At 20.6% G+C, this 20,287-nt stretch overlaps 1 protein-coding gene across 1 annotated transcript; it reads right to left on the reverse strand.

Annotated features, from left to right (window-relative positions):
- Positions 1–965: 965 nt before the first annotated feature.
- LOC128960301 (inactive phospholipase C-like protein 1) lies at positions 966–19,969 on the reverse strand. The gene is made up of 15 exons (XM_054306374.1): positions 19,648–19,969; positions 14,044–14,193; positions 13,605–13,811; positions 11,881–12,163; positions 11,533–11,808; positions 11,406–11,473; positions 11,168–11,303; positions 8,272–8,443; positions 7,398–7,572; positions 4,963–5,153; positions 4,471–4,603; positions 2,932–3,617; positions 2,503–2,625; positions 2,193–2,381; positions 966–1,289 (listed from the first exon to the last, which is right to left on the reverse strand). The coding sequence occupies exons 1-15, from the start codon at positions 19,967–19,969 to the stop codon at positions 966–968; spliced, it is 3,435 nt and encodes a 1,144-aa protein (XP_054162349.1).
- Positions 19,970–20,287: the final 318 nt, after the last annotated feature.

The raw sequence follows: 20,287 nt of genomic DNA on the forward strand, positions 1-20,287 counted from the left end.
TTAACTAATTTTAGTTTTAAAAAATAAAAAAAATATTTTAATAAATTATATTTAATTTTAGTAATTTTTTAATAAAATATAGTTATATAACAGGTAGACATCAAAATAATGAGAATATTAATAAAATTAATTATATTACTAATATTATATGATTTATTATTCAGAGTATTCTAATAAATTAATTTATCCTAAACTAATGTGTATCCTATTAAATATTTATTATTTGAATTATCAATAATTATTTTAATAAATTTTAATTTAAATAATTAAAGTAAGATTAATTTTTAGCGTTATTGTAGAAAATTCCAAATTATTTAAGTATAGTTTGTTATATTATAGTTTATTTTAAATAATCTCTGTTTTAAATATATAATATTGTATTTGATACTGTATATGTTTAGCACAATTATTATTATTTTTATTAAATTATGAATTAAATGATATTTATTAATTACTTTATCACAAGATTATAAAAATGTTAAAATTTTATAATAAATGTAAATTTAAAATTCAATGTTAAGACCACAAATTCAAAATAATTAAATTATATATTAATTATGTTTTAAATCTAAAAGAACTTATAATTATTGTACTATTATAGGAAAGTAGTATTATGCAATAATACCAACAAAATTGACTTAAAATTTAATTATAACTTATTAATAATATATATATATATAAATATAATTTAAACTTTAAATTATTATTTCTACTAATTGTGCAAATATTAATTTAAATATGCTTATCTTAATAATATAAAGTAAACAACATTTAATAAAATTAAGTATCTATTGATAACAATAATTAAAATATTGCATATACAGTATAAGAAAAATAAGTTAGTTGTACAGTATATTACAAATAATTAACGATAATAACTATAAAAAATATATAAATTAAATTAACACATAAATTATTAATATAATTTAATTACTACTAATATTATCTAAATATAACAGCAATTGTTAGATATTATTATTATTATTAAGTTTTGGAGAATTTAAAGCGTTTGATTCGTCATTACTTATAAAAAGATTTTCGTGAAAATGTATCTCATTTTGATCCACTGCTGAAGGACTGGAAGATTGTGATGTCTTCTTCAGAATACTCCTAAGTCTTCCCTCACCGGGAGATAGTGGTGAAGGAGGGGGTAGTTTTGGTTCGGGTAGTGGTGTCAGTGTAGCCCCGGTCAGCACTGGCACATGTAATGCATCTTTTGCTAAACTCGAGCTAATGCTTTCTCTCTCCCTTTCGTAAACACTTTTTAATGATGGACCTAATCTTTCGACCTTAAGTTAAAATATTAAATAATTATAAAATATGAGCAAAAATATCATTAGTTTATAGAGTATATGTATCTATAGTTTGAAATATAAAATGTTATATTAAATACATTTAGAATATTATTAAAAATATATAAACAAGTGGGGAATTAAAAATTAAACTAAAAAATATTACCCAATAATATTAAAATATATAATTAAAAAAAGTTTATAATAACTTTACATAATAAGAACAATATTATAAATTTTCTAATTTACAATAACAAGGTTGTTTTCGATACAGTAAATTTAATTTAAATTGTTAAATTTTGCCAAATAGTTTTTCTAATAAATATATAATACTCATAATTAACTTAAATATTCATATAATTGTTGGGTTCAACTATAACTATAAAACAAAAATAATATTATAGAGATTATACAAAAATAAGTTAATAATTATATTTAATTCATTTAATTAACAAACAGAAATTCGAGTCACTTAAAAGTATCACATAAATTAAATTTTTCAAAATTATACAGAATATTAAATCTAACAATCACAAAATGTCTAAAATTAATTAATTTATATTAAAATTTATACTGTATATAAAAATATCTAAAACACAATAAAATTTAATATTTTTGTAAATTTAACTATACAGTATTAGAAATACAATATAATTAACTATATACAGTATTAATTAATAAATTAAAATGATTAAATTTTTTATTCAAAAATTGATGTAATTTTATATGAATGCAATAATGTTATAAATTCATTGCTTTAATGGTAAATAAATTTTATTATTATATATTTTGTCAAATTAATTAAAATTAATAGTTTTTGATATCAATCATAATAATTATTTGACTTTTCTTGTATTAAATAAATGAAAATAATAATAAATGAATGAATTAATGTCAGACCTGTCTTATGGCACATTCGCAGTCGTTTTTAATGGCTTTCAATAAATCCATTTCTGTCTTCAAGACACTCATATTCCACATAAAATTTTCGGCTATTTTGTCGGCTTTTCTGCCTTTAATGTTGTTAGACGTGCATAAAGTTGGCAATTGATCCCCGAGAGTGACAATCGTCTCGTGAATCTCAGACAACTAAACCATATAATGAAAAACAAAATAATTGAATACTCTATCTCTCCATCTTTCAGTTCTTATGTTAAAAAATAATGAATTTTTGTTCTGTTATTATGATATAATTTATCAAAAGATATACCATTTCGATGGTTGTGTTGGCGTTTTGTGTCACATAATAAAACTCAGAAACGGCTTTCTCTATGGTATTCATTGTCTTCATTAATTTTGGTGTCAATTCTCCCGAAGCACTCAATAATGGATACTATAGTATTCAATGAAAACAATTTAATAATATATATTATATCAGCCTTTCTTAATACAGATATTGTATTACAAAGTAAAATATTAGTCAATGTTTGGTAAAGTTTGTCATTAATTTTAACTTTGAACTCATTTTCATTGATATAGTTTTTTAATTATTATATTATTAATACTAATTACTATTTATAGCATATATAAAAATAATCGACATTTAAATATGAAATTATAAAAAGTGAATTATAATTAAAAATGTTAATAATACTATATTTAATTAGTTGGATAAAAATAATGTATAGTAATATCATACGCCCTGATCTGTGGTCACCACTTGACATGAGTTGACAGTTGCTGTCGATGCAAGTCTTAATGTGGCGACTCTAAGACATTGAGCCATATTAGCTGACTCTTGTAGAGAGCATTCATCACACAAATCAATGATAGCCTTTTCGACACTTCTTCTCAATTGAATGGACTCATTAATCAATAGGGAAGCGCTCTTGAATTGCTCGTCAATGGCTTTGACACCAATAGATCTCAAATCAGTTGACTGTTTCTGAGACCAACTTCTTTTTCGGCGTAACTTTTGTTTAGATCCGTAGCGATGGGTTAATGAGATTTGAACAAAGATAGTGGCGATTGGCAGACACTCGCCGTTCATCTGATAGAGTCTCATATGTTTATAACCGCTTTGAATGCATTCAACGGGAACCACGTTTTGGCCAATGAAGTCATCATTGATGTAATCGTCGTCTAAGACGACAAATCTGAGAAGTGCTAATTCAGGAACAGTTACGTTAAATTCAAAGCTTTCATCAAAAATCGGGTTATCGTTTGAAACAGTTCGGGTTCGGGCCTCAGCACAGTCAGCCGGTACACCAAACAGTTGTACCAATACGTATGGATCAATTGAAGTGGCTTTACTGGAAGCACCGCGAGGACGGGGTAACTGCTGACCACTTATGATCTTTAAGCGAATACATAACGGATCGATACCTAAATAATCAAAAATAATTTTATAATAAATTAACTAAATTGAAAATAAAATCAATTTTAAAGTTTAAATAATTAAAACTATTTTTAATATAATAGTTATTTTGTTTATTAAATAATAATAATAATAATACATTGCAAATTATAAACTATTTTAGGCAATAAAACATTTCAAATCAATTTTAATGAGTTTCAATATAATTTTAGTAATTTAAAAAACAAAACAAAATTTCATAAAAATTTAATTAGATCTAAACTAATATATTTAAAAACTTATAGCTAAAAGATATCATTAAGAAATTTACAAATAATATCAAATAATTCAGTAATTAAAACGTGATAATAGTCAGAATAAAATATTTGTTAAAAAACTGTTGTCATATAAATTCAATTATTTTTTATTAGTTTATCCATATATTTTGTTTAAAAAAAAAACTAACTAAAAATATTTTTAAATAAAATTCATCTATAGTGCTATAGTGCCGTATAATATAAACTTCAAATCTTTATTTGTAAAATCCTAAATAAACAATATTGCAATAATAATTTACAATAAATATTTATTTGTTTAGTAGTATTAAATAGGGTTGGAAAATACAAGGTTTTGACTTTTGGCTTTTTATAATACTGTACACTGTATTGTATTCTGAAATCTAAAACTAGTATTAAATAATACAGTATTTATATTATACAATACGGTATTTTGCATATAATGTATAATAATATATTGTAAATACTGTATTCAGAATACCTATACCTACTAAACAACTAATTGAAAAACTAAAATATGATGATATGAATGGTTTAAATAACAAAATGTAAAAATTAATACATTTTACAATTACTGATGACATACCCGGAAGTGAATCTTTTCGTCGAGAGTTAAATAAGCAAAATCTTTCCCTAAGAAATGCTGGTTTTAACACATAACCAGATGAACCGTTTTGAGTAAACCAACCCCGATATATGTCCATCATTTGACTTCCAGTCTAATAATTCAATTTAATAATTATAATATATTATACAAATATTTTTGTTGTTTTCAATCATTTGTTTGTTAATTGATAATATTTGAAACCAAATTTGTTTTATAGGTTTAATTAGTTAACTATATTTATCACTATTACTAACAAAATACTGTAATTTGGTTTAGAAATATCGATAATCAGATATATTTTGTTCATATTTTATATAAATCTAACCCAACTGAACAACTCTACCGTATCTTAAAATCTGAACTCATATTGAATTAAATGATAATTTTAATCAAATTCACTTAAATTTAATATTAAATGAAACTTTTAGTTTAATATTTAGCAAAATTGAATATTAATATGTGTTTGAATACCTGATAATTCATTGCAACCAATTGTATGCCACAATTCCAAAAATCTAATGGATTAACATTACTGGAGTCAACGCGACTAATATCAGGTATGACTTGAGTCATGAATGTCTTATTATAATGAGCTAAATCATCGGCACAGGTAAGCGCTAGTTTGGATGCCAGGGCTTCACTCAATTGGTTTACATCGGTTTCTGCAAATCAAAATATATAATATATTTTTATTTAAATATCAAATATTCAATAGTTATTTAAATCTTATTTTGTATTTAACAACACCAATATTCTGTGTATAAATTCACAACAAATAATATTTATAATAAAAATTCATAATTACATTAACTTATCAATAATTGTAAATATTTCAAAAAATATTATTTGGCTTGAATTGTACACTAAATGTTTTAAATAAATGTTTAAATTTGTAATTACTTTTACAGTTTGATTTGTAGAAATATGTATACAGTATAACAATTTATTAGAAAATTAAAATATATATTACATTTTTATAATATTTAATTTAATGTATATAACTGTAATATTCAGCAGTATTTACGTTATAATATTGCTTCAAATGAAATAGTAATCTCTTTTTATATCTAATATTTCTCAACAGATATCAATAGAAAAATATTATATATATATATATATATATATATATTGAATGCATTCGTGAATTTATATTTATTAAAAATCTCAATGTTTTTATGTATTATTAGGAATTCAAAGCAAATGTAAATTGAATATATTTTAATGCTTTTATCTTTTTACTGTATTATTAAATGCTATATTTTTGCTGAGATTTTATTTAAAAATAAAATTAAATGCATTTTAGTACAAAAATTGATTTTAAATTTAAATATAAAACTTAACTCCCTTTCTCAATTTCTTTAATTTATATAAAAAACATTTACATAAACTTAATACAATATTTAAATTACAGTAATATATTCAGGGTTGCTAAAGGTTTTCGATTACAGGGGGGGGTATAGGGGGAGGTAAAATGGCAAAATTTTCGAAAAAGCTTGAGGGGGGGTATAGAGGGTGAACATTTTTTATTGCATTTTTAAACGTCAATTTTTGCCAAATTTGAGTAAATTCCCACTAAATTCCTATTAAATTCCCATTAAATTCCCATTAAATTATTATTTTTAAAGCACATAACTAACACATTTTAATATAAAGTTTAAAATATTATCTTAATTTTCTTGAAAATTGGTGGGAATTTATTTTTTCCCTTGTGGAGTGCCCCAACTAGTGTAAATAATGTTAAATTGATGTAATTAAGTATTTTTATCTATTTATTTTCTATACATAAGCGATTAATTTATATTAAAACTAATTTAATATTTATTTTTCTGTTTAATATAAAATTTTTCATAGCTGAAAAAAATTTTCGGCGCCGAAAATTGGTAGGGGGCCCCCTAACTTTTTGGCTTCAGGCCAGGGGGGTAAAAGCCAAAATTTCGCGATCTCAGGGGGGGGGTAAGACGTCTTACCCTACCCTACCCCTCCCCCTTTAGCAACCCTGAATATATTATATTTTATATATATGCGTAAATTTAACATTAATTTGTAGCTATACTTTATTATATGTCTGAGAAACAAAGCAAATTAAGAAAAAATTTTAACAAATAATATAAATATATATTATATATAAATATATATATATTATATATAAATATATAAAGACAAAAAGTTATAATAAATATATAAATAATCATATTAAAGTTAAATATTAAAATAATGCTGTATAATATTTTATACCTTAGTTTTAATTAACTTTTATATACAAAAAACAATAACATGTGTGAATTAATATAAGTGATAATAATTCATAAAAATATAAATAACAAAAATAAAGAATTATTAGTAAATTAAAAATGTTATTAACATGAAATAAAATCTCTTGAAATTGTAAAAAATAAAATAAATATTAAAGTATTTTAAAATAAATTTAAATTTATTAGAAGTAAAATACTTTTCGATTATCTATTGGTATAATTCAATAACTATTCAATTTATTTCAGATAAATATTTAAAAATTATACTAAATCTCTATAATTCAAGTTGAAATTCAATTTTATCAATTAATTTATTAATGTATCAATTTATAAATTTAATCATATCCTTTAAATTGATAATTCAAAACCATTTAGATTTAATTTCCAAAGTTATTTAAATACAATGATTCTCTTTTTTGTTGATATTTATCAATCGTGATATTAAATTCGTAATAATATAATAAATACTGTATTATTTAATAATATTGAAGAGTAGATGATTGTTAATCACTTATTATATTAAATATGTTAATAATTTACGAAAAAGTTATGGCAATATATATATTCTTTGAATTTTTTTTATTAATACATATAATATTTAATGTTGAGATAATTGAGTAAATAAATCAAACATTATATAACATGAATACTCACGAGAGGGTTGTAGTTGTGAGAAGTCATACAATTTAATTCGTGACAATGATATCAAATCTGAGAGCTCTTTACAGACAGCAATCCGTTTGTTATGTATTTCCCGACCGCGAGATTCGTCGTCTTCATCGCTGACATTGCCATCATTTGACTGACAACTGGACGGCAACTTCTTTCCCTATAAATGTTTATAATTAAAATCATAAATATTTATTCATTTGATGATTAGCTACAAATAATATCATCATTTTGTACTTAATCTTGTATTAAATTGTAACCAATATTGTATTAAATATTTAAAACTAATTAAACTCTAAATAATAGTAACTTCAATAAATTAATTATCAATATTATTAATTATATTGATTTTTGAAATATCTAATTAATTAATTTTATTATTAAATTCAATCGTATATTGAAACATGGTTATTTATATAGTATGATAATATATTAACATTAATATTAAATTTTAATCTGAGTTATAAAATAAAGAATTAAGTGCACCAATTGTATTATAAATCTTATTAAATATTTTTAACGAATTATATTTATAATAAATAACAAATTCATTTTTAATAATATATTTAACAAAAGTTATTAAAAATTATAACAAACTCTATTTATAAAATAAAATACTGTTAATATCTAAAACAAAAATTATATAAAATTTTATATTACATTATTGTTAATTATGAAATTAAAACTGAATATGTATGGGGAAATAATTTTGTATTTTGAGTAGCATTTTGAGAAACTAATAAAAACGATTAAATGTATATTAAAATATGGAAACTTTAACAAAATATTATTTAATCGTAATATATAATACACTACATTAAAGCAAATAATATTTTTGTATAATATAAAGCTTTAAAACCTTTATTAATATTTTCCCCCGAAGTTGTTCCGGTGATACTTGAGCTACAAGTAAGGGTTCTTCAGCTCTGGGAATATAGAGAGACGAACCAAATATATTGCAAAACATGGATACCATTTGCTTCTGGACTTCTAGTGAACAGTGATTCTCCAAATGTATTATCAATGGATAACTATGTTTAACATTTTAAATGTATTATTTATCTAAAATTTTATACATTTTAAATCTAAAATAATAAAACAATATTAACTATTATTGTTGTCAAAAGCATTTTTAAGTAAATAATTCTTATATAAATTTTAGATAATTTTATTATATAATTTGACTGAATTTGTTTGCCTCAAAGTATAATGTTTTCTGTTACACAAAATTTATTGTTAATATTTAGTAAATTAAGGTAAAAAATAAATATGTTATATAAAAAACTAAATACATTTATTTATTTTTCAAAAGTACAGTATTATTAGTTAAGTCATGTCAAGTTAAGATATTTTTATATTTATTATAATAAAAATAGTTTAAAGTTATCAAATTTCTTAAATGAATATAAGAAATCTTAAATTAATAAATGATTTTTCTCATCAAATATCCAATCGTATAATAAAAGTATTTTATTAAGAGTAACAAAAGTAATTGTCTGCACATAACATCTAACAGGCATTAAGTTTCATATAATGTTAGAGATATTTGGTTATTGACTAAAAAAGAAATTTCTAATAAATTTCCCTGAGAAAATTTATAGTAAATTTTTCAATAATAAATTCCTATAGAAATTTTACTTTATTATTATACTATGAGATCCCCATATCTATAGCTATTGTAATACTATACTTGTAAGACATAAGACATAATGTATATACTACAGTATATACCAGTGATTAAAATTATAAATACATAAAAATATATTTTTATTATAATTTATGTAAAGATCCTGGTTAAAATTAAAATATAAATACAAATTTTTCAAATGTGCTAAGAATGACATTAATTTCTAAATGAAAAAGTTATAATGATAACACTTAATTTTTATCACTGCTATATACTATTTTACTATACAAATGGGATTCCTATATATAAAATAACAATAGTTTTTATAAAAATTTTAGTCAATGTTCAAAAAAAATACCGAAAGACAAACACGAAAATGGAGATCTCAGAGACAGAAATTTCTTTTAGAAACTTTCTAAAAATTTCTCTATTATTTTAGAAATTTCTCTTTTTTTGACAACATTTGATGTAAAACTCACATAATGTATGAATACATTTTGATACGTTTGATACATTATTTATAATTATAGTAGTTATTGCAAACCATTATTTATATTTTGTAATTTCTAGTGTATAATAATTTATTAAAACAATTTGATTCTAATATTTGATAAATTGAGTTTATAATTATAATTACTTTAATAAATAACGGTTAAAATTCATAGTACTTATGAAAATTAGTAATTATTAATTACAAACAACAATACTTTATCATTTATCATAATAGGATATAGTTGTCATAAATGCCGTATAGTATCAATTGTTTATATCTCCTTATATTATAACATTGAATTTGATACAACAAAATTGAATAAATCGATAAATGACTTAATTACTAATAACAATCAAAACATTATTATTAATTAGTACTACTATTACTACTAGATTGACTAATAATTTATTTAATATCTGTATAAATTACATAAAAGTTAAATATATGTGTAATGATTTATGAATGAAAACTTATATCATTTATTATATTGAGATAATTTTTATATTTAACTTGCAATAAACCACTACTGTATTGTAATTACTCACTTTAAACATCATTTAAGAATTATCTCAAAAAACATTAACTTTTTTGGTATGGTTTATCAAATTTGTTTCATAAAACAAAATTCACTAAACATTTAAATAAATTTTATAAAATAGTAATTTAGTCTATGATTTAGACGCTATTTTATCCTTATCCTATAAAATTTATAATATTAATAATTCATTTTAAATATCCCTAAATGAAAGACCGTATATTTGCTACAATAATAACAATAATTCATTTTATTGGATGCCTTTTCTCAACAAAACCTTAATTTATTGATTTTTATATTAATTTTTTCAAATATTGTGATCAATAATCTACTTTTATAATATTTTTAACAGAGACCTGTTAGTAAATATTTAAACAATTTGATGCAAATAAAAATTACAATTTGGTATTTTTTATGAAAATTTACAGTTCAATTAAATGATAAATTATAAAAATTTATTTGACATATAACATATGGCATTAGTATAGTTATCTTTATAATAACAACAAATAGTATTATAGATTGATATTGTAGTAAAGATTTAATAATCAATTATATAAAATATTGATATAAAAAAGTATTTATAAATTACTGCAATATAACATTTTAATAATTTCTGAATTTATACTAAAATTCTATAACAATTCTTATAAATATATAACAAATAAAATAATAATATAAATATTTATATTTACCTATTCTGTAAATCATAAAATAAGTTATATTTTAATGATGATTAATTACAATTAATGTTTCGAAATATAAATCTAAATTTGATATAATTGAATAATTTCAATACTGTATGTCGTACTGTATTATTAAATAATAATATATTTTATGTCATAAAAAATAGTCTATCTAATAATATTGTTAACTTTGTGCACTTTTATAGATAATAAAAATATTTATTTGAAAATAAAACTTAATAGCATTGTAATATTTTAATGTAAAATATTATTGTATAATAATGCTGTTAATTTATATTTATATTAGTTATATAATTATCATAGAGTATATTGATGTACTGTATTATCAGTTATGTTAAATATTTATATTATTAATTAACTACTAAATACTATTATTGAAAGATTAATACTTACTCAGAGATGACAAAAGCATTGGCGTGAATGGTCTCGAGGACGTCCTCCAGACCTACTTTAGAAGTCAATGTATTTCCATGATATACAACTGGACCGTCGGTGCCATCATAACAGTCCACTTTCACACAACGACAACCTATTATTTAGAAAAATTTTGAAATATAAATAAATATATCATTCTTTAAATGTAAGTCATTATTATGATTAATGTCTGAAATGTCAATCAATTGATACATACCTTGCAGTAAAGCTTTGGCATATCCTTCACAACTTGACGGACCCTTCAGCTGATCCTCTAATAGATATCTGCAAATAATCTATAGATTAATATGGATTTAAAACTTTTTTATTCTGAGGCAACTGACGTGTTATGAGACGTTGAAATAAAATAATGAGATAATGGCTGAGACATGTCGTGACAGATCTCTTTGTGATGAACTGACATTATATCACATTCTTCGGAGAGCAAGAATTGAGTGAAACCATCGATAAGTAATTGTTTGTTATGTCGCGCCTCTTCTGATGGCTCGTACTTTTCAATCAGATCTAAACACTCGTCAATTGTCAGACCACAGACTCCCTGTTCTCCTTCTAGAAAGAGTTGTAAGTCTTCTACACTCATGTAATCTCTTCCACAATATCTATGATATTGTATAATAAATGTCATTTGCATTCATAAATTATTTTTGATAATATATTATCTTAAGACATACCGAACAAGAATGAAGTAAATGTCAGGTCTGGTTGCGGTTTCAGTGAATAAAGTGATGAATACTTTTTTACTGATTCTTCCTCTTTCTTCTTCATCCTTTCCGAACTCAAATTCCATAATCTTTTGTTTCAAACTTCTTATACATAGCTTATCGTTAAGTTTCTTCATCAGCGCAATGGTCTCCCATTCGTCTAACATTCCCTTCTGGTCACTGTCTGCCGCATCAAACATCTGATGCAACCATTTCTCCCGCATCTTCTGTCGGCTCTCTAATGATTCCGGCGCTGAACCACATGACATGTCATTAATTTATTATACAAATAAATAAATTTTTATTTAAACATTATATTCATTTTTTTGTTATTTTAATAAATTAAAAATTGTTTAATTAAATATAAATATTCTAAAGTGTTTTAATCTCAATTTAATTGTTAAAATAAGTAATTAAGTTAAATATATTTGTAATCTCATAAATGCATATTTCAAACATTGTTTAGATTTTAATTAATTAAATTCATATAATGTACAGTTTTATATTATACCATAAGTGTGTTATATACTGTATATTCATGTTTTATAAATAAATTTGATATATTAATGAATTACTTAGTATTTAATAAAATTTGTTAAATAAAATCAATTTTATTGATATGTCAATAGTTAAAACTTGTTTGAAAAGAAAATAAGTATTTTAATTAAGTTTTAGCAGATTTACCATTTTTATAATGAAATAAATTAATAAACTATTTAAACATTTATATTTGTTGTAAATTTTGATTAAACTAAATTTTTATCTTTAATGTATAAGTCATATTATAGTATAATTTAATAGTATAGTTTACTATTATAAATAATAGATAAAAGATAATTATAAAAACATTACATTAACTTTATATAATTACTAATTAATTATGTACATTTGAAAACACAAGTTTTATCATATAATTACTGTATTAAATATTATGTCTATTTGTACCAAATTATGAGTTAATTTATAATTTTAAAATTAATATAACATTTATGTTAACAGATTAGCAGTTATTATTTAGATTACTAACAGACTTACATTTAAATAATAAATGTATAAATTACTAAAAGTTATGAAATTGTAAACACATCCTTTGATGACATTTTATAACATATTAATAACATTAATAGCTTTAATAACATACTATATTTATGATATAAATTAGTTTACAATATACCTGTATTGAAATGTAAAAGTAACAATAATTATGATAATAGAAAATAAAATATTAGGAATAAAATGTTTATATCATATTTGACTGAATTAAAAGTTATTAATTATTTTTCATAAATTTTATATAAAAATGTATTATTTCAATATATAAAGTTGTAAATTAATTGCATTATTATTATATATTGACGGTTAATAAAAATATATCTTCTATAAATAAAAACTCTAAAATATGTTTTTCACTAATAAACTATTATATTACTGATGTAATAAAATAATTTTTTTAGTGAATTATAATTATAATTTTATCTAATAATATGTGAATATAAAGATTTGTCTAACAAAATAAAATAAATACGACAAACCCTTGTATGTGATCAAAACAAAAGTGAATAAATTTTTAAGATATAAGAGATGTTTATAAACTTTAATAGTTTTAATTATTATACTTAAATAGACATTATAAGAGAAGTATACCTTATAATAGATTTAAAGTTGTAAAATGTTAAATACATTAATTAACTTACATTTATTAAGACCTATAAGAAAGTTAAGTCCCGTAACCCATATGTTTGCCTCTTCGGGTGACAACGCAATCAAATCAAGTGACTCGAAGTCGTCTGAATGGATGACAGAGAAGATACAGTCCTCAGAGTATGTTCCGCCGATCTCTTTGTTTTTCATGACTTCAGTATTTTTTCCGGGTCTCACTTCACGGATGTTTCGGATCGATACTAAAATGAGATGTCATATAATTAATTAAATGTCAACACTTTTATTGTATGTCTATAATAGTTGAATCATTTTATTGAGGCATCAGTGCTATTGTCAAAGCTATTTGCGGACACTAAACAAATGTGTATCAAATACTCTAACAATTAAATGTTTGTTAACTTTGTCTTCAATACTATCATATGTATACTAAATGTTTAATTAAAAACAATTTTCTCGCCAATCAATACATACGTTTAGCTTTTGACGACTTCTTGGATGACGGCAGCCATCGTACAGCACTTAAGTCCTCCTCTAAAGTGAAAAATCGTCGGTATTGTCGTGAACTGGCCTTAACTTTAATAAGTGTACTGCCATTCATCATGTGCTGCAAACAGTCCAGAGCTAAACAATTCAATACAAATAAAATCAGTTAAAGTATTAATCAAAATATTTGAATATTATAGTCAAAAATTGATAGTTAAGTCATTTATTTATTCAACAAATCATTTGCAATAAACCATTGTCTTCACTCCCTTTTCTTATTTTTACTACTATTTCAACACATATATCAATGTTAATACTTTTTTATCAATAAATATAATAAGATTTAATATCAAATATACATTTTATACATTATATATAATACATTTATACTAATGTATATTTTAATAGATTTTGTATTTGAGTTATTGTTAATATATTATTGATATAATTAAATACATTAAAATTTTAGCTCAGCTATACCTAAATATTCTCAAATTGCATAAATTTTTTATTAACCGTATTTATTACTGTATTTGATGTGCAATCAAATGTTTAGAAAAATGCAATAAACATTTTATTACTTATAAAATTTAAGTAAATTTAATCAATAATGAGGACTTGTTTGAGACTAAATTGTAGGCTAATTAAATTAATACATTTATTAATAATAATTATTTAGTAAAATTACATAATTAATTCAAATATACACATTTAACGAATAAAATAATCTTTCTAAACTATAAATAAATATAGATTATTTATAATATACATAATCAATATAATTTAATATACAGTATGTATAGATGATACATAGATTATACATCATTATTTTAGTTATACTATAGTACAGGTATAAAGAAATACTGTATACCCTTTAAAAAGTATACTACAGTACACACAAAAAGTGTAAAATTACAGAAAAAATAGATTTCTTTAAACAATTTTTTAATTAAAACTTAATTCTGTATAAATGTATAAAAATAATGTAAATAAATGCTTAAAATTATATATCAGGTATTCTAAAAATTTTGTTGTGAATAATATTTAGTCTTTTTTACTTTTATTGTTTTAATATACTTCATATTAAAAATAGATTTAAATTTTAATTATATACAAAATACTAACTTTATATATTATTATACAGTAGTATAAACAATACTAACTATTTTAAGTACTGAACACATTTTTTTATGTATTACTATAATTATTAAATACTATTTACCACAAAATATTTCCTCATATATGATATTAACATTTATAATACTAATATCAATTATTGCAATATTTAATTTCATAATTTAAATTATAATACTATTTTATTATTACATAAACAATTTCTATAAATTATTATTTTTAATCATTTAGTCTTATAAAATATAATGTTTCTGTCATTTTATTCCAAAAGATTTTTTGGTATATTTTGTTTATTATAGAATATATTTTTGTATGATTAGTATTAAATGACAAAATAAATGTATAATATTTAAAATACTTACTTTAATAAATATTTATTTAGTAGTAGTCAGTAATAGACATCAATAGAAGATTATAATAATATTAATAATGTATAAATAAAAAGTATATTAAAAAATATATTAACATAATTTGAAAACATTTAAATAAGTATTGTTAGTTTACGCAAACAAAATTCGCTATATAATTAATATAATTTATATATTGTATTATATACGGTATAATTAACAATAAATGTTAGTATAGAATATTATTGAAAACGTTTTTAGAGCTAATTTCTTATTTAAAATATATTTATAATATATTTATAATATATTTATAATATATTTATAATTTTTATTTAAAAGTAAAGTAAATCAATAAAAATAATAAATATTTTTAATCTGTTTCTAAAGTCTTTGATATAGTCTAACAATATTTAATATATAAATATAATGTAATATTTTATTATATTACAGATTACAAAATATATCACGTATTAAAAACTTGTAAAATAACACAAAATATAAATATAACTAAAATTAATGACAACAATAATATTATAAATTTTATAAACATGATTGATCGCAAAAAAATAAAATAACAAATTATATTATATATTTTGCTTATTTTTAATTTTGTTAATACTGTATATTCAAGTTTACTCATGAGTTTTATTTAAATATTGTCATGAAAAATATTGGTAAATTTATTAATTTTTTAAAAATTCACAATTATGTACAAATTGTGTTTTATCTGAAATAATAAAAATTTAACTGAAATAATTTATTTAATAGTTATACTTTAGATATTAGCAAATAGTTATTATTTCTCTAATTTAATTATCAATAATTAAAATATATTTGTAAAATGTATTCAAATACTTATTTATTTACATTTAGTGATGAACTTTAAACTCGATTTTAGCCAAATTTAATGTTAATAATTACAACAAACAGTGTTATCGACAAAAAATCAATCGATAAATCAGAATAAAGAAAATAAAGTTTAAAATGTTGTAATTGTATTCATTAACTTTTAAGCTGATATTAAAATTATATTATAATATAAATTTGATTATTAATTTTATTAATTAGTTTAAATTAAGAAATTAATCTTTTCTTTTATATTTATTATTTCTAATATAACCTGCATTTTAGAAGCAACTTATATCTTATTTTATTAAAAGATTTATGTTTATATATTTTTATAATTAAAAAAAAATAATAAACAAATAAAATATTTCATCAAAAAATTCATTTCTAATTTATTTATATTTTTTAAAATTCTGAAATCATAATTCAAAAACTCGCAAAAATATAAATGTGATTAACAAAAAACAACTTTTGAAAATGATTTCTTTAAAAAAGTCAACAATTTAAATATTTCATTGAAATTTTGGCTAAATTTTTATAAAATTAAGTGAGATTTTCATCACTAATTATATTGTATTAAATACGATATTTTTATCTATTTAATGTATTTACATAAATTGAACTGGGATTATGTTAATAAATATAAAATGTGATACAAAAAATAAATGCAATGATATGTAATATTCTACTTTATTATTGTCCAAAATTTTACAAACGTTTGTTACTAAACTTGTTTTATATTAATTTCACAAAATATATTGAAATTTTGCTTTCTTATTGCAATTTATGTTTTTATCTATGCTATGAAATGTATATTTTGTAATTTATGAGTTATTATTAATTATTTGTATTTGTAATAATAATTGTGAATTTATAATAAAAACATATCAATATCGGACCAAATGTTTTGTTTATTATACGTTTGTTTTTATCCTATTTTAAGTTATTTTTAATAAAACACTTAAAAATCAATAATATTGTACTTACTTTATACATACATTATATTAATAACATTATGCTTAATAAAAACATTATCTCTTAATATATTTTTAATGTTATATTTTAGTATTATTATTAAAATACCATTTTAATTTTAAAAACTATTACCGATAATATATTAAATGTTATCAATGTCAATATAATAAATTGTAAAATAGTGGTATAGATAGAGAATAAAATAGAGATAAAACAAATTAAGTTGATTTTATTATTTTTGCCACTGTAATCATTTATAATTAAAATTACAAAAATATTTTATATCATTATTATAATTTTAAAAAATATCTTTTATTTAGTTAGTTTATCTTTTTGTACAGTAAAATATATAAATAATTTTAGATTTAAATTTTAGATAAAATAATTGTAAGTATAACTACAAAATGGTATTTTTAAAAACAAAATTCTCGAACTAAAATAAAATTCTATATATTAATTATAAAATATATAGAGTATTGTAATTGTTTATATTATATATGTATTTCTAATAAATACAGTATTTATTAAGAAATAAGTATTATATAATAAAATTCTTTTATTAAAAAAATAAAGTAAAAACAAATATTTCCATTATTTGTCAAATAATAGCTCATGAAATTCAAAATTGTATTAAAGATTACATACAAATGTTATAAACATTTTAAATCTTTATAAAAGTAAAGAATTTCATTAGCAAAGAGAAATCTAAAATGAAAATAATATGATTTAAAAGATTAGATCAATAATAATATTATTATTATTTGCACTTAAATTAAAAATAGTTCTCAAATAATTTGTTTCAATAGATTTACTTTCTATAAATTTTATATAATAGACTCTAAATTATAGAGCATGTATTTGCACCTTAAGTATAAACGTTTATACAATTTTTGTAAATCTAAATAAACTATTACAGATTAATTTGTTTTAATACCATTGTTTAGTCAATTAAAAAACTTAAATTTTATACGTTTATATTTAAATAATTTATAAAAATTATAATACTGTATATTACTATTAATATTATATATATTACATGTAATATATGTAAACATTATGTAAAAATTAATTCAATTACGTTATAGTATTATTAAATTTCTAAAATATTTACTAAATGTAATTTAACAATATAAAAATCATATGTAAAGGATAGTTAGGTAACTATCCGTTACAAATATAATATGGATATAATACAATATAATGTCGATAGTTTAGATATTTAGTACAACAAATACATTAAATAATTCACAAAAATAAACTACCGTTAAATTTATAATAAAATATTTGATCAATTTTAAATATCGATAGATAGCATTATAGCTAGAAATTATTAATAAATGACTAGAAAATTGTTACAATGAGAAATAAATAAAATATAAGATAATTAACCATTTAATAATATTATGTTTTTGTATTTAATTATGCTTAAATAAAATAATTATTCAATATTAAATAATAAACAATGAGATTTTTATCCAGTTAATTAAGTTAAATTTAGTTATAGATTATAAAAATAATTTATTAATTGTTTATTTCTTTATAAAATGTTATTTAAAATAAATGAATATATATTTGATTGATATTTTCAAATCTATAGTCATTGATTCTTAAGTTACTTTTTAACAAAATTTAATACAAAGTATTGTGACATTAAATAAATAATTTCATTTGATGTACATTTTGATACTTTATTTACAAAAGAATCAATTTTACGTTAAATTAAGTCTATTAAGCATTTTTGCAACTATTGAAAAATATATATTTGATATTTAGTATTGTATGATAACTATATAATACTTATATTTTATAATATATTTATCAAGTATATAGAATTTTTTAATTGTTTTCATAAATTAATATAAAAATCATTTATATTTGTATCTTTAAAACATGAAAATTACTGACATTATTAAACACATATTACAAATATATTGCTGTAATTTTTCAAAATTTTTATGTAATTTTGAAGAATTACAAGAATATATTTGTAATATATTTGTAAACGGATGCTCAAACATGTATAACAAGTTAATCAAACTGTGCCGGTATATAGACAATTGGTTTGTATTATATTTTGTTACGAATAATATATAAATAAGTAAATGATGAGCTTTTATATAATATGATTTAGTGACCTATTTGTTGTAAAGCTATCAAATAAAGTCATTTGAAAAAATATACAATATATAGAATATTGTTAGACATGTATTTATTTTCAACAAAATGGTGTTTGCATTAAATTGTATATAAAATATTTATTAAATATATATTTAAATGATAATAATCTTACCGTTTGACACCTTTTTTTCTCCCGACTGTGCGGTTACACTGTGAAAGCAGACACTCTTTTGTGTTTGTTTTAAATTTCGGTTGAAATTAAATACATTTCCCGACCCGTCCTCAGATTCAGGTGAAACTGCTTCACGACTGACCGGATCAGAGCCGTTGGAACCGAAACATGGACTGTGCGTCTGATCCAATGCTGTTGATGAGGACGTACTCTGATTAGAGTCGTCTACAATTGCACCGGTAGTCACATCACTTGAAGCACAGTTATTATTATTATTATTAACTTTATTATGACTTTCTGTTACATTAACACTTGAAGACATTTGTAGTTAAATCTTAGCAAAGATAAAAAATGTATATCAATTGTCAATTGAGGTCAACTATTGAAATCATTGATATTTTTATATATGTTATAATAAAAAAATAAGAAAAACATCAATTCTTGATTTATTTTTAATTCTTGAACTGATTAGCAATTAGACGAATTGACGTTACATTTTGAATACAATAATAATTATATAATAGTTTTTTTAGGTTCAGATTCTTTAACAGTATATACAATAAAAAATTAGTTTATGATTTTTACTTCCATTAATTGGTTTCATTTATTCTCATAAATCACAAAATCATTGAACGTTTTG

This window comes from Oppia nitens, unplaced genomic scaffold (assembly GCF_028296485.1).
Source record: "Oppia nitens isolate AA-2021 unplaced genomic scaffold, nextdenovo-longstitch-racon4-pilon3 scaffold4_pilon_pilon_pilon, whole genome shotgun sequence".
Lineage (NCBI taxonomy): Eukaryota > Metazoa > Arthropoda > Arachnida > Sarcoptiformes > Oppiidae > Oppia > Oppia nitens.

Coding starts and splice junctions, on each gene's coding strand:
- LOC128960301 (XM_054306374.1), bottom strand. CDS start 19,969: ATGTCTTCAAGTGTTAATGTAACAGAAAGTCATAATAAAGTTAATAAT. Junction 11,474..11,532: donor ATTTCAACGTCTCATAACAC/GTCAGTTGCCTC, acceptor GATTATTTGCAG/ATATCTATTAGAGGATCAGC. Junction 5,154..7,397: donor CTCACAACTACAACCCTCTC/GTGAGTATTCAT, acceptor TTTGATTTGCAG/AAACCGATGTAAACCAATTG.